General features: G+C 44.5%; 2 protein-coding genes across 4 annotated transcripts in view; one reads left to right on the plus strand and one right to left on the minus strand.

Moving 5' to 3' along the window:
* The first annotated feature begins 107 nt into the window (after positions 1-107).
* HNRNPH1 (heterogeneous nuclear ribonucleoprotein H1 (H)) lies at positions 108-8286 on the plus strand. The gene is made up of 12 exons (XM_009708969.1): positions 108-242; positions 1139-1294; positions 1494-1637; positions 3152-3290; positions 4290-4468; positions 4676-4747; positions 4849-4961; positions 5135-5270; positions 5442-5525; positions 5661-5711; positions 6812-6904; positions 7494-8286. Exons 1-12 carry the CDS (start codon positions 149-151, stop codon positions 7616-7618), a joined length of 1386 nt encoding a protein of 461 aa, XP_009707271.1. The 5' UTR covers positions 108-148; the 3' UTR covers positions 7619-8286.
* Positions 8287-9961: 1675 nt separating this feature from the next.
* RUFY1 (RUN and FYVE domain containing 1) overlaps positions 9962-11474 on the minus strand; it is an 11954-nt gene continuing 10441 nt past the window's right edge. For all 3 annotated transcript variants that reach the window (XM_009708993.1, XM_009708987.1, XM_009708980.1), the window contains 3 exons: positions 11251-11299; positions 10984-11061; positions 9962-10265 (listed from right to left, as the gene is read on the minus strand). In XM_009708993.1, coding sequence (XP_009707295.1) covers positions 10122-10265; positions 10984-11061; positions 11251-11299 — 271 coding nt within the window. In that variant the 3' untranslated portion in view covers positions 9962-10121. The remainder of the gene's footprint in view (positions 10266-10983; positions 11062-11250; positions 11300-11474) is intronic.

Genomic DNA, 11474 nt, shown 5'->3' on the forward strand with positions numbered 1-11474 from the left:
GGGTGGGTGGGCACAGGCCAAGGGGGCCGCCGGGCGCTCTGAGGGGGTGCGGGTGGCGGCCGTGCTGTGCAGCATCTCAAAAGGCATGTTTTGGTTTTCTCCAGCAACCACAGAAGCCGAGACGGAGCCGAGCCTCACCCCCAATGTGATGCTCAACACAGAAAGCAGCGAGGGATATGTGGTGAAAGTCAGGGGGCTGCCTTGGTCCTGCTCCACCGAGGAGGTGCAGAGGTTTTTCTCTGGTAAGCAGAATTTGAGGGGGGGGATAAGGGTCTGGGAGAGGGACCAGGCTTTGTTGTCAATTCTGGACTTCTCTTGGGGACACTACAGCAGTGACAGTGCTGCAGTGAGCAGTTCCAGAAAGCATTCAGGGCACTTCAGTAGTTAGTGAAGTTTGTAGTGCAACAAGTGCCTCAGCTAGCATGACGTATGGAAAGCTATGGTTTTGCTAGCAGGAACTAGACGCAAAGGAGCTTACTACATGGGTTGCTGGGATATCCACAACTATCTCAGCTTCTTGAGCAGCCAGCAGAGAGAAGCTTCTATTTTAGAGAAAACATCAAAAATCTTGCTTCATGTTGAACTAAGTCAATTTAGTTCTTGGTGTTGTCCTGATAGATTCTCTTGTGTTAAGTGTTTAGTGTGTTGTGTCCTTCCCCCAAATTGTTAGCATCCTGCAGTAATAAATAGTGGTGATAAATACATGCTTTCTTCAGTGACTGGAGATTTTAAAGCTGCTTCAGGAGTTTGGCGTATTGGACTTGGTTCTGATTTAGTTCTCTACGCTTATACCAACTGTTACTACTCCTCATTTCACTTCATGCTGATGAGAAGGTTTAAGTCAGTTGTGATCAAAATCAGGTAGCACATTCAACTTGGCTTGAGGCAGCAAAGCTTTGAAAATAGATAGCTAATTTGCATTTATTGTTAATGTTTTGCTAATTTCAGACTTGACGAGGGTAACTTTTTAGTTAGTTCCTTAGTTTGTTGGTCACTGTAAGAGCCGTGACAAGAATACTGCTGGTGTACAACTTGATAGTTGTTGCCAGTTTTTTCCTTTTAGAATATCTGAGACTTTTAAAGTCACAATATTCCTGTAATAATGAAATTAATTCTGGCCTTCGTATTTAATTTTCAGATTGCAAAATTCTAAATGGGGCTTTGGGTATCCGTTTCATCTACACCAGAGAGGGGAGACCAAGTGGAGAAGCATTTGCTGAACTTGAATCAGAGGAGGATGTGAAATTGGCACTGAAAAAAGACAGAGAAACAATGGGACACAGATATGTTGAAGGTTTGACTCAGTTGGTCTAGTAACTGACTAAATGTGTTTGTGCTTGATGGGATTTTGGTTAATTGCTTTTCTGTCTCTTTTAAAATGCATGTGAAAGGATAAATGGACTTCTATATCATAAGTTGACTAGTTTCAAGGTAAATGACTTTTAAAACTGTTGTGTATTCCAAAATGCATTAATTCTAAGTGCCTTTTACAGTTTTCAAGTCAAACAACGTTGAAATGGATTGGGTTCTGAAGCATACTGGTCCCAACAGCCCTGATACGGCTAATGATGGTTTTGTACGTCTTAGAGGACTCCCATTTGGCTGTAGTAAAGAAGAAATTGTACAGTTTTTTTCAGGTATGTGGGATAAAAGTAGTAGCTGTAGCACTATTGGTCTATGCTAAAAAAAAAAAAACCAACACCAAAAACCAACACACCACGCATTGCCCAGTAGTACTTCCAACAGTATACTGATGGGTATTAAAAGTAAAGCACTTCTTCGTAAGTTATCTGGGCTTGAGGAATCAATTCCTAAAGTACTTGTTTGTTCAATAATTGAGGGAACTCCAAAAAGCTTCTCTAATAGTGGGACATGCTGTTCCAAGTAAGGATAGCAGAAAACAAGTGTCTAGAAATGAACAATTCAGATGGGACAGTGTTTCCACCCACAGTCTTACCTGGTTCACGCTGTTCAGTGAAGGATGTAGAACACCCTTGCTGCTGGGCTCAGTACAAGGAGCAGGAGCTGAGGAAGGGCGTGCATCGTGCCCATGATGTTTTAAAAATGTAGATTAGTGTTGAGTAAAATTCTGGGGGGGGGGAAAAACAAAACCAAACCAACCTGCTAAACTCTACCCAGGTGAAGATTTCCCCCCTCATGAGGGGGAAGGGAAAACTCTTGATGTTGTGTAGCTTAAATTTTTTTATGGATGAAGAGATAATGTCTTGTATTGACTCATTCTCGCTTTTTTGCAGCTTTTGTGTGTTTTAGGAACTGGAATACTATCATAAATCCATAAAGAATGAAATCTGTTGATTTATCTAGGATTTGTTAGTATTTTCAAAGTAGTAGATTTCTAAATGTGAGTGTTAAAGCTAGCTGGAATGTTTTGCTATAACAAGATATGATTGAGCTTACTATTTTGCTTTAAAATACAGTAGAAATATTTCCAATTTTACAACTTCAGAACTTATTTTTTGTTTTCTGATTCAGTAATGTATTGTGAACAAGAGCAATTCCTAAGCATGTGCATTTTAAGTTGTTTCTTTCTTACGTGGTTAAGTAATTCAAGCTTTAAAAACTGTTAATGTGCTTAATATACAAAATGTGCCTCTTCTGTTCAGAAACTAATACTTCTGAAATTACTTCATGATTTTTTTCTTGATTAAGCAGTCCTAAAGATAAAAAAATTAATGCTGAAACTTGATGTTTGCGTAAGACTAATTATTTTACCTGAGTGACTTCTAGTAAAAATACTTGTTATATATAAAGCTGTTTAACTTGCTGTGTTTTGAGTTTAAGTTAACTTAAAAAGTTCATCTTAAATACTTGCACAGAATTGAAGAGGTTTGTGATATGTGAACTTCTTAATGCACCCTGCATTAGATGCCTTATCTGAGGAGTTGTCCCTGACACTCAGAACATTTCTGTGCTCTGCAGGGTGCGTTAAGAGTGCAAACAGAATGGTATGTGATCGTGGATCTCTTTTTTTTTGTTGACGTGCTTTTTCTTCTGGTGTTCTAGAATCAACATACCATTCACTTTCAAGTGTTAAAATTCTGGTGTATTTAAAGCTATAAGAAAAACTCATGACTGGGCTTGTGATGTTAATATTGCCCCCCTACTGGGGTTATTTGTCCTTGGGTTGAAGGGTTGGAAATCGTGCCAAATGGGATAACATTGCCGGTGGACTTCCAGGGGAGGAGTACGGGGGAGGCCTTCGTGCAGTTTGCTTCACAGGAAATAGCTGAAAAGGCTCTAAAGAAACACAAGGAAAGAATAGGGCACAGGTGGGGATGGATGGTTGGTTGGCTATGTCACTTTTCTTATGGTAAATAATTAAATCCATACTCTCTCTTCTGAAAGTGTTAACATCCAAATAGAAATAGTATTTTGGTCTCTAACTTGGTGATAAGTAAAGGTATTGCTAATGTGCGTGGGGCACAGAACCTTTGGATCTACCCAAAATGAAAGATTAAATTGGGCTAAGCTTGAAGTGTGCTTTGGAAGCTGGGTAATCTCGGAGGAGTGCAAAACTGATAGCTTGAAAGTGACAAAGTTGAGAGACTATGGCTTTAACTTCTCAAATAGCACCGATTATGCCTTTAGAGCTAAAGACATGCACAGTACTCTTACTACCATAAGAAAATGTGATACTTTCTAAACTTGTTTTATAAGTTGAAATGTAACAAATCTACTTACTGTATTAATCTTCAATGTAATAAGCATAGCTTTCAAGAAATTGTCACAAAGGGTTTTTATTCTATTTTACTTGTGACTATTTTTCATTGAAGCATGCACTTCTTTGCCTACGCTGAATCACTGAAGCATAGGCTGGGTTCACTAGCACATGCAGAGCTTTTTGTAGCATCCTGATGGGTTAAAATCTTGGTGGAGACCGGGTTTTTAACCCTCTGTTTACATTGCCACGTGAGCAAAACAGTGCCGAGTTGAGCGGACGTTGGTCCCTCCTATGTTTTTTGACTAACACTTTAAATTGGGGGGAGGAGGGTGGGGAATCAACATTGCTCCCCCACCCTTAAGGCTGGGATACTGTGACGTATGAGGAGCACGTAAACCCTTCAGTAATTGTAATTTCTTGAAAATACACTGATTTGAAAGTAATGTAGTCCTTATAGTATGTCATTGCCTACATAACGTAAAGAAACCTGGCTTAAAATACACTGCCAGTTTCAAGGCTATGACTAAATGGTTTGTTTTAATGTGAAGTTGTGAGGTGTTTGTGGAAGGAATTAAAGACTGACTTCTTTCTGTGGAAACACTTCTAGGTACATTGAGATCTTCAAGAGTAGTCGAGCAGAAGTGCGCACTCACTACGACCCTCCACGCAAGCTGTTGGCAATGCAGAGACCCGGTCCTTACGACAGACCTGGTCTTACGCGGGGATACAACAGTCTTGGTAGAGGAAGTAGCTTGGAAAGAATGAGGCGTGGAGCCTACGGAGGAGGTAAGCATGCAGAGTCCAAGAGGGAGTTGCTCATCTGACGAGCAGCAACACTTGGAGCTGGTAGGGTCTTTGCTGGTTTATATATGTCCTTGGCTTTATTTCTTCTAGAAGAGATGAGACTTTGTAATACTGGTTGTCTGCAGTGTGTTCGTGTACATTTGGATCTTTCTGAAAATGAAGTGAACATGTTGTCCGATCTATTTATAGGTTATGGAGGTTATGATGACTACAATGGGTATAATGATGGCTATGGTTTTGGTTCTGATAGATTTGGAAGAGGTAAGATTTCTCTAATAGGAATAGTAACTGAACTTTTCAATACATTCCAAAAGAAACTAAAATACATCTGAAAGACCTAGAATGGACTCTTTTCTCTGCAGGAATGTCGGACCACAGATACGGCGACGGGGGATCCACCTTCCAGAGCACGACTGGCCACTGCGTCCACATGAGAGGTCTGCCTTACAGAGCTACGGAGAACGACATCTATAACGTGAGTTCCCAGTCTGCCCTTCTCTTATGGGAATGGCTTTAAGATTCTGTCATCGTCACTGGGCGTGTCAGCTGCGCTGCAGCTAGTGAGTGTTCCGTTAGAGAAAAGGACTTGCTGTAAAACCGAACTGTCGCATTGGTGCGTTTTAATCTGTGTGACTGTTTTGTATGTAGTTCTTCTCGCCTCTGAACCCTGTAAGAGTACACATTGAAATCGGACCAGATGGCAGAGTTACCGGAGAGGCAGACGTTGAATTTGCTACTCATGAGGATGCAGTGGCCGCAATGTCCAAAGACAAAGCAAATATGCGTAAGTGCGACTGTTCTGAATACGTGGCTTTAGGGAAAATAACGGCACTGCAGTGTAGTACATCCGCTGTAAGTGGAATGGCAAAGGTTTTATTGCAGCCTTACTTGCAGTGAGGCAAAACTGCCCAGGTTTGGTGTGAAATGCTCTCATGGCAAAATTTTCTTCTTCCAGAACACAGATATGTAGAACTCTTCTTGAATTCTACAGCAGGAGGAAGTGGTGGTGCCTATGGCAGTCAGATGATGGGAGCAATGGGTATGTGTAAACAGTCTAACTGCACTTTGAACCAAGTACTTGATATTTAACGAAGCTGGCTGGTTTTATACAGCTCCTGCTTGTTCTATGCGTGACATAAAAACTGAAATTCAACATTCTGTCTTAATCACACAGTCAAGGAATCGGAAGGGGTAGTCCAAGATTGGAACACTAGCACATTGCCAGGTATATAAACCTTTTGGTAATACATTGGAACAATTAATAGGGTGGATAAACTGGTGCTGAATGTGGGGTGTGTGGTGGGATGAGTGGCTCTGGGGAGTGTGGTGGGGTGAAAGTGAGGTGGGAGGTGCCTGTCCTTTTATTCTTCTCCTTCCCCACCCCCCCTTTTTTTTTTTGGAGACCAGAATGTAGTCTGGTGATGGAGGATGTATCTGTGGCACATGACCTGCCACTCAAGCCTGGTCTTGGTGGTGAGGGAATTTGGAGAAACAGTCTGAGTTGCTCTAGCAAACTCCCCAAATTGTTTGAAAATCCAAAGTGTGTGTTTGCAATCCAAGTCTAAGTGACTGCCACGACTGTGTCTGTGGCGCAGATACTCTTCCTGATACCTGACTTGTCTGGTTCCTTGGCGATTAAGGTGGTGGTTGGTTTCTGGGGGGTTTCTTTCTTGAGGGTGGGGGAATATGCGCGTGCAGATACTCTGCTGCTTTTATAGCATTTTGATTACAAAATATTTGAAGTCTAATGCTGATGCTTTAACTACAGAAGAGTTTTGTGGGAGTTCAGGCAAGTGGTGAGGTGCAGAGCAGTAGTTAGTGAGCTGAAGTAGAGCTCTCTCCATTGTGGTGAGCCATAGCACTGCTGTGATGGGGCACAACCAGTCTGGAACAGGCATCAGGCTCTGTCGGGGCTGTACACAAACCAGTGATTCCGTTGACGAGTCGGCTAGGCACTGCCATGGGCAGCAGTCCTGTGTGAGCTTGGTTAAGGCCAACGTTAAGTCTCTTGAGGTGTGCGTTACAGACAACAGCAGATTGATCCTGCTAGGATAGTCCTTAGAAACAGCAGAAGTTAACCCTTACAGCGAGTGCTTGAGAGTCACAGGTGCTTGCTGTAATTCTTAAAGGTTCTTGTTGCTGCTTGATTGTAGGAATGTCTTTAAAACCTGATCCCTTTGAGCTTGCTGGTTATGAAGAAAATTACATAGGTGGGAGCGAGGTAGTGCCAGAGTACAGGGGCTGTTAGGTGAAGGGTGGATTTGTTGCTAACGAGCAGACTCTGTGACAGGCAAGCTCTTAATGTTTTTGTCCTTAACTTGAAAGGAAGCCAATCCAGTTACGGTGGTCCAGCTAACCAGCAGTTGAGTGGGGGTTACGGAGGAGGATATGGCGGTCAAAGCAGCATGAGTGGCTATGGTAAGAGCATTTCCTCACTCGTTTTATGTGGGCCAAGGGCAGCCAGCTTAGCCTGTCTTAAGGTGCTGTTTGCTGGTGTGGCGGGGGCATGCTACGGCCTGGGCAGCACAAGCCCTGGCAGTTGAAGATTTGGCTATTGAGCATTTTAGAGCTAATGGGGAACTGGAGGGGAGTAGATTCCAAGCAGGAGCTTGGAGCTGAGGGTGGGGGGAAATGTGGGAAATTGTTCTGGAAGGGGTAGGAAATGCCAGCCCCCAGACTTCCAGTTATGAAAGCTGGAGACCAACCTGGTTGCCAAGTACAAATGGGGGAAGGTACATGGGGGTGGTGGGGTCCTCTCCATGTCCACAAATGGTGAAAACAAGACTGAATTTGAAAGGGGGGTGGGGGTGGGCGAGGCGGAGCTGGCTCTTTTGTTGAACAACCCATAAGCTTAATTTTTGGGTATGGAGCTGTAAACTGACACGGTGCACTATTGGGCACAGTAGACGGTATTTACGAGGTGGCCCAGCACGGACAGGCGCTGGGGGAAGGATGCTTCGAATCGGCCTGAACCAGCTGTGAACCCGCTGTCGGTTTTCCCCCTCAGACCCCGGGAGCCAGGGCGCCATGAACAGCAGCTACTACAGCAGCGGGAACCGCGCGTCCATGGGAGTGAACGGCATGGGCGGCATGTCGAACATGTCCAACATGAGTGGTGGCTGGGGAATGTAACCCATTGCTGACTTTTGGTCACATCTTTTTTTAAAAAACAAAAAAACAAAAAACTAAGTTTAACAGTTTTGCAATACGAGCTTGTGATTTATGCTTTACTGTAAGTGAATTCAGGATTGTTATTTTAAAACCTTTCGGGTTCAGTATTTTTGAACATACAGAAATGAACATTCATCTAGGATGTAATAACCAAGTTGAGTAAAGACTATAACTGTTAAACAATTTTGAGCGTTTCTCAAGTTAGTTTTGTTGTAGGAGTGTATTTAAGCAGTAAGCGTATTTAGGTTAAAGCTGTTTGAATTATGTTAAATGTTGCTCTTATACCATACTACATCCACCACTGTTTTGAATACATGTTGAAAAAGACATGCTTTTTTGTAAAGAAACAATCTAGGAGCTGTGTCTGAAATTCAAAGTGAACATTTGGCATGTTAGTTCTAGTTTCTTTCTTTTAATATCCTGTAAGGCACGTTAAAGCTTTTTTTTTTTTAAGTTAATGGGGGAAACGTGTTGAGACGCAATACGGCTACTTTAGGATTTTGGTCTTGGTGTTCGTATAAAATTCTGAGGCCTTGATTTAATCTTTCATTGTATTGTGATTTCCTTTTTAGGTGTATTGCGCTAAGTGAAACTTGTTAAATAAATCTTCCTTTTAAAAACTGGAACTCTTTCCTTCTTGACCTCCAGCTTCTGCAGCGTGGCTGCACCTGCAGAAGTGTCCCTGTGCTCCTGTGGCCTTGGTGGCCACAGTACTCTTAGTGTGCGTCTGCCATGAGCTGGCCTTGTAGGATGTTAAAGGGACGGTTGTTTGTCAGCTGAGGGCGGGTGGTGGAGAAAACCAGCCCCTGCTGCTGGGGGTGCCCAGGGGGCTGTCAGCAGGAGCTTGCTCCTGGGGGTGATTCTGTATTTCCTTGTAGGCGTCTCCTCTCTGGAGCCAACCTGCTCCCGCAATGGACACTGCAGCTTCCTGCACCCGTGTTTCAATAAATTCTGCTTGCCAAACATCATGCTTAAAGATGTGGTTTTATCAGCAGCTTGGTGACAGCTTCCGAGCACTGGAAGTTCCCCTGAAATAATAGGGAATCTGCTTCCATGCGTTGGCCGCAGTGCATTAATTTGCCCTTTCTAATTATCCCTGCTTCCCCTGGGGCCCCTTTCCACAGTGAAGAAAACCCCATCACGGTCTGTGGCAGGGGATGTGTGAGGGTTAAATCCTGAGCGCTTCCTACCGCAGCCAGGGTTGTCACTGCCTCATTAAAAACCTGCTGCCTGCCCTCTCGCTTGAGGGATGAGGCAGGGTTGGTGCCAGGGCCCGGCTCAGGGCGGACTCGGGTCCCTGCTGAGCTTCCACCAGCGCTGGGGGGAATCGAAGAGCAGAAGGGCAGAGCTGCGATCTCACCTGCGTCGGTTCTAAGCGCAGCCTTTGGAAGCAAAGCCCTGTATGCAGACACCCGCTCGCTTGGGCTCACTTGGCTGCATCACGTGGCATTCGCGGAGCGGCGTGGGTGCTTACCGGTGGTGGTGCGTGACAGCTGGGGACCCTGACACAACGGCCGCGGAGCCGGTCATCCCTCAGCACAGGCTGTCTATCACAAACCGTGCTCGAGCAAACGGCTTTGGTAGCAGGAGATGTGCCGCAGTCGGCGTTACCCTGGCTGGTGTTGGGTCGGAGCAACTGCCCCGCTGCGTCCCCAGCACGCTGGACTCCCTGCCTCCTTTTTTGCTGGGGAAGTACAGCAGCAGTTCCTGCCGCAGCACAACATTGGCTTTACTGGGCACCTCCCAGGACAATCCTGCACCTGGTGGCAGTTACCCTCCATGCAGCTTACACCCTCAGCTGTACACCACCATTCTCTCCCAGGATCTGTGACAGACAGCTGTTAAAAATCAGACCTTCAGTCTTGCTTTCAGTTTTTGCAAAAAGGTTTTATTGTGTAACTACCGTGCTGTGGTCACAGAGACTTTCAGAACGAGTACCCGGTGTAGTTTTTGACTGCAGTGAAGGGAAGGCACATTCATTGACGCTCATCATAAAGCTCTTTCTATAGACAATTAATAAATCAACTTCTCTTCTCGGTACTTAGAGCAAATACAAAACTGTACAGTAGCCAGTGAGATGAACAGGAGCACCTACAGTGACTCTACAGAGGAACTGACGTTAATGTGCAGACAGACAGCCATGGCTAGAGGGATCCAATAAATGTAGAAATGCCATATACAAATTTTAATACAAATATCTATAAAAATCAGAAAAGTGAATTTGCCTTTTAGTTTCAAATAGAACTTCAAGAGAAGTTACAGTTGATAGAATTTTCTTAATTATTCCAGTTGGAGAGACATTAGCTTGCATAATCCCTACAAATTATTTTACACTGCTCTGTCTTAGAGTGGAAAATACTAGAGACCAGACACCCTGCTGCACAGAAGGTGCCTGGAACTCAGAATTAAAAAAATAATGGCTACTTTCCAACGTTAAAGTGGTCCTGTCAAGGTGACGAAAGCCTTAGGAGGAATTGGACGAACACCGCTGAAGGAGTAAAGTGTGACAAGTATCGCAAACACGGACAGGTTTAGGATACGATGGCAGTGCAAGTTCATTACTGGAACAAGTGTTGCAGAAGATGTCCCCACAGTTTCTGCAGTGATGCTACAAACAGAGAGTTAGAATAAACACAGCTGCCTAAAGAATAGACACAGCTGCCTAGAATAAACACAGCATCAGCAAGAGAGAAATCAGACCGTACAAAAGCCTTCAAAGTCCACTGACATCAGCCTCCAGTTCCCAACAGGCCCAGCCCTCCCAGCAGCACTCCCTCCTGTGCCCTGCACAGCCCGGCTTCCCTCCACCACCCAGACCTCGCCAGGGGCTGGAGGAGACACTCGCTCCGCTGGCACTTAGCAGCGCTCTGGATCACCGGGCAGCCAGGCCCCTGCTTGCAGGAAAGCACCCGCAGGCCCGGCTCTACAGCGAGGAAATCTGGTGGTTGGGCTGCCCCACGCCCCGTGCAGGCGGACCGAGCTGTCCCAAACCACGCAGCAGGACCCCAGCCGCAGTTCCCTGCGACTGGGAGGCACTGAGCGCGGCTGCCAGCACCCAGTCCTCGGTACACACGGCCCAGCGGGGAAGGGAGATATGAACCACAGCACAAGAGAACACAGCCCCTAACAAGCTCCCACCAAGGAAAGCACCCAAGCAGAAGAACATAATTTTTAGGATGGGAAATGCCAAATTACTTCTCTGTGTAGTTATCATGCCAACAAGATCTGGAATTGAAGCAGTGTCAGTCTTCCCCAGCAAACTATGCAGCGGCACAATTTTTGTTTTCCATGACAAAAGGAAAAAAGAATCCAGTGAACAACACTACCTTCCTTCTCGAGATAGAGAATTCTTTTTCACATTGCTTGCAGTGTGTTGCTTCATCGTCCTTCAGCCAGGTATGACCCTGCGAAATTGGAATGAAAACCTCACTGTAGATGCAAATAAATTTATAAACTAAAATTCAAAGGCAGTTTACCAATGTTGTTGGTATTTTTCAAAAGCCGTTTTTTAAAGTAGGATAACCTTGGTGAAATGTGAAGGTGTTAAATGAAACGCATATGTTTAGTCAAAATATCCATAAGATGCAGAGTACCTTTAGCGCTTTATTTACTTCTTTAATATCTTCCATCTTCAACTTTGATCTGGAAAAAAAAAAAAAAACAAAAACAAAAAAAAAAAAAAAAACACAAAAGCAAAAAAAAAAAAATCATTCCCCCTGCATGACTTGGCATTTAGTTGTGCTCCATTTCACCTGCCATTCCACTGCCCAGCCACTGACTCTGAACTCCGGTTCTTCAGCCAGCTCCCAGCTCTGAA

The sequence above is a fragment of the Cariama cristata genome, unplaced genomic scaffold, assembly GCF_000690535.1.
Source record: "Cariama cristata isolate BGI_N322 unplaced genomic scaffold, ASM69053v1 scaffold16160, whole genome shotgun sequence".
Taxonomy (NCBI): domain Eukaryota; kingdom Metazoa; phylum Chordata; class Aves; order Cariamiformes; family Cariamidae; genus Cariama; species Cariama cristata.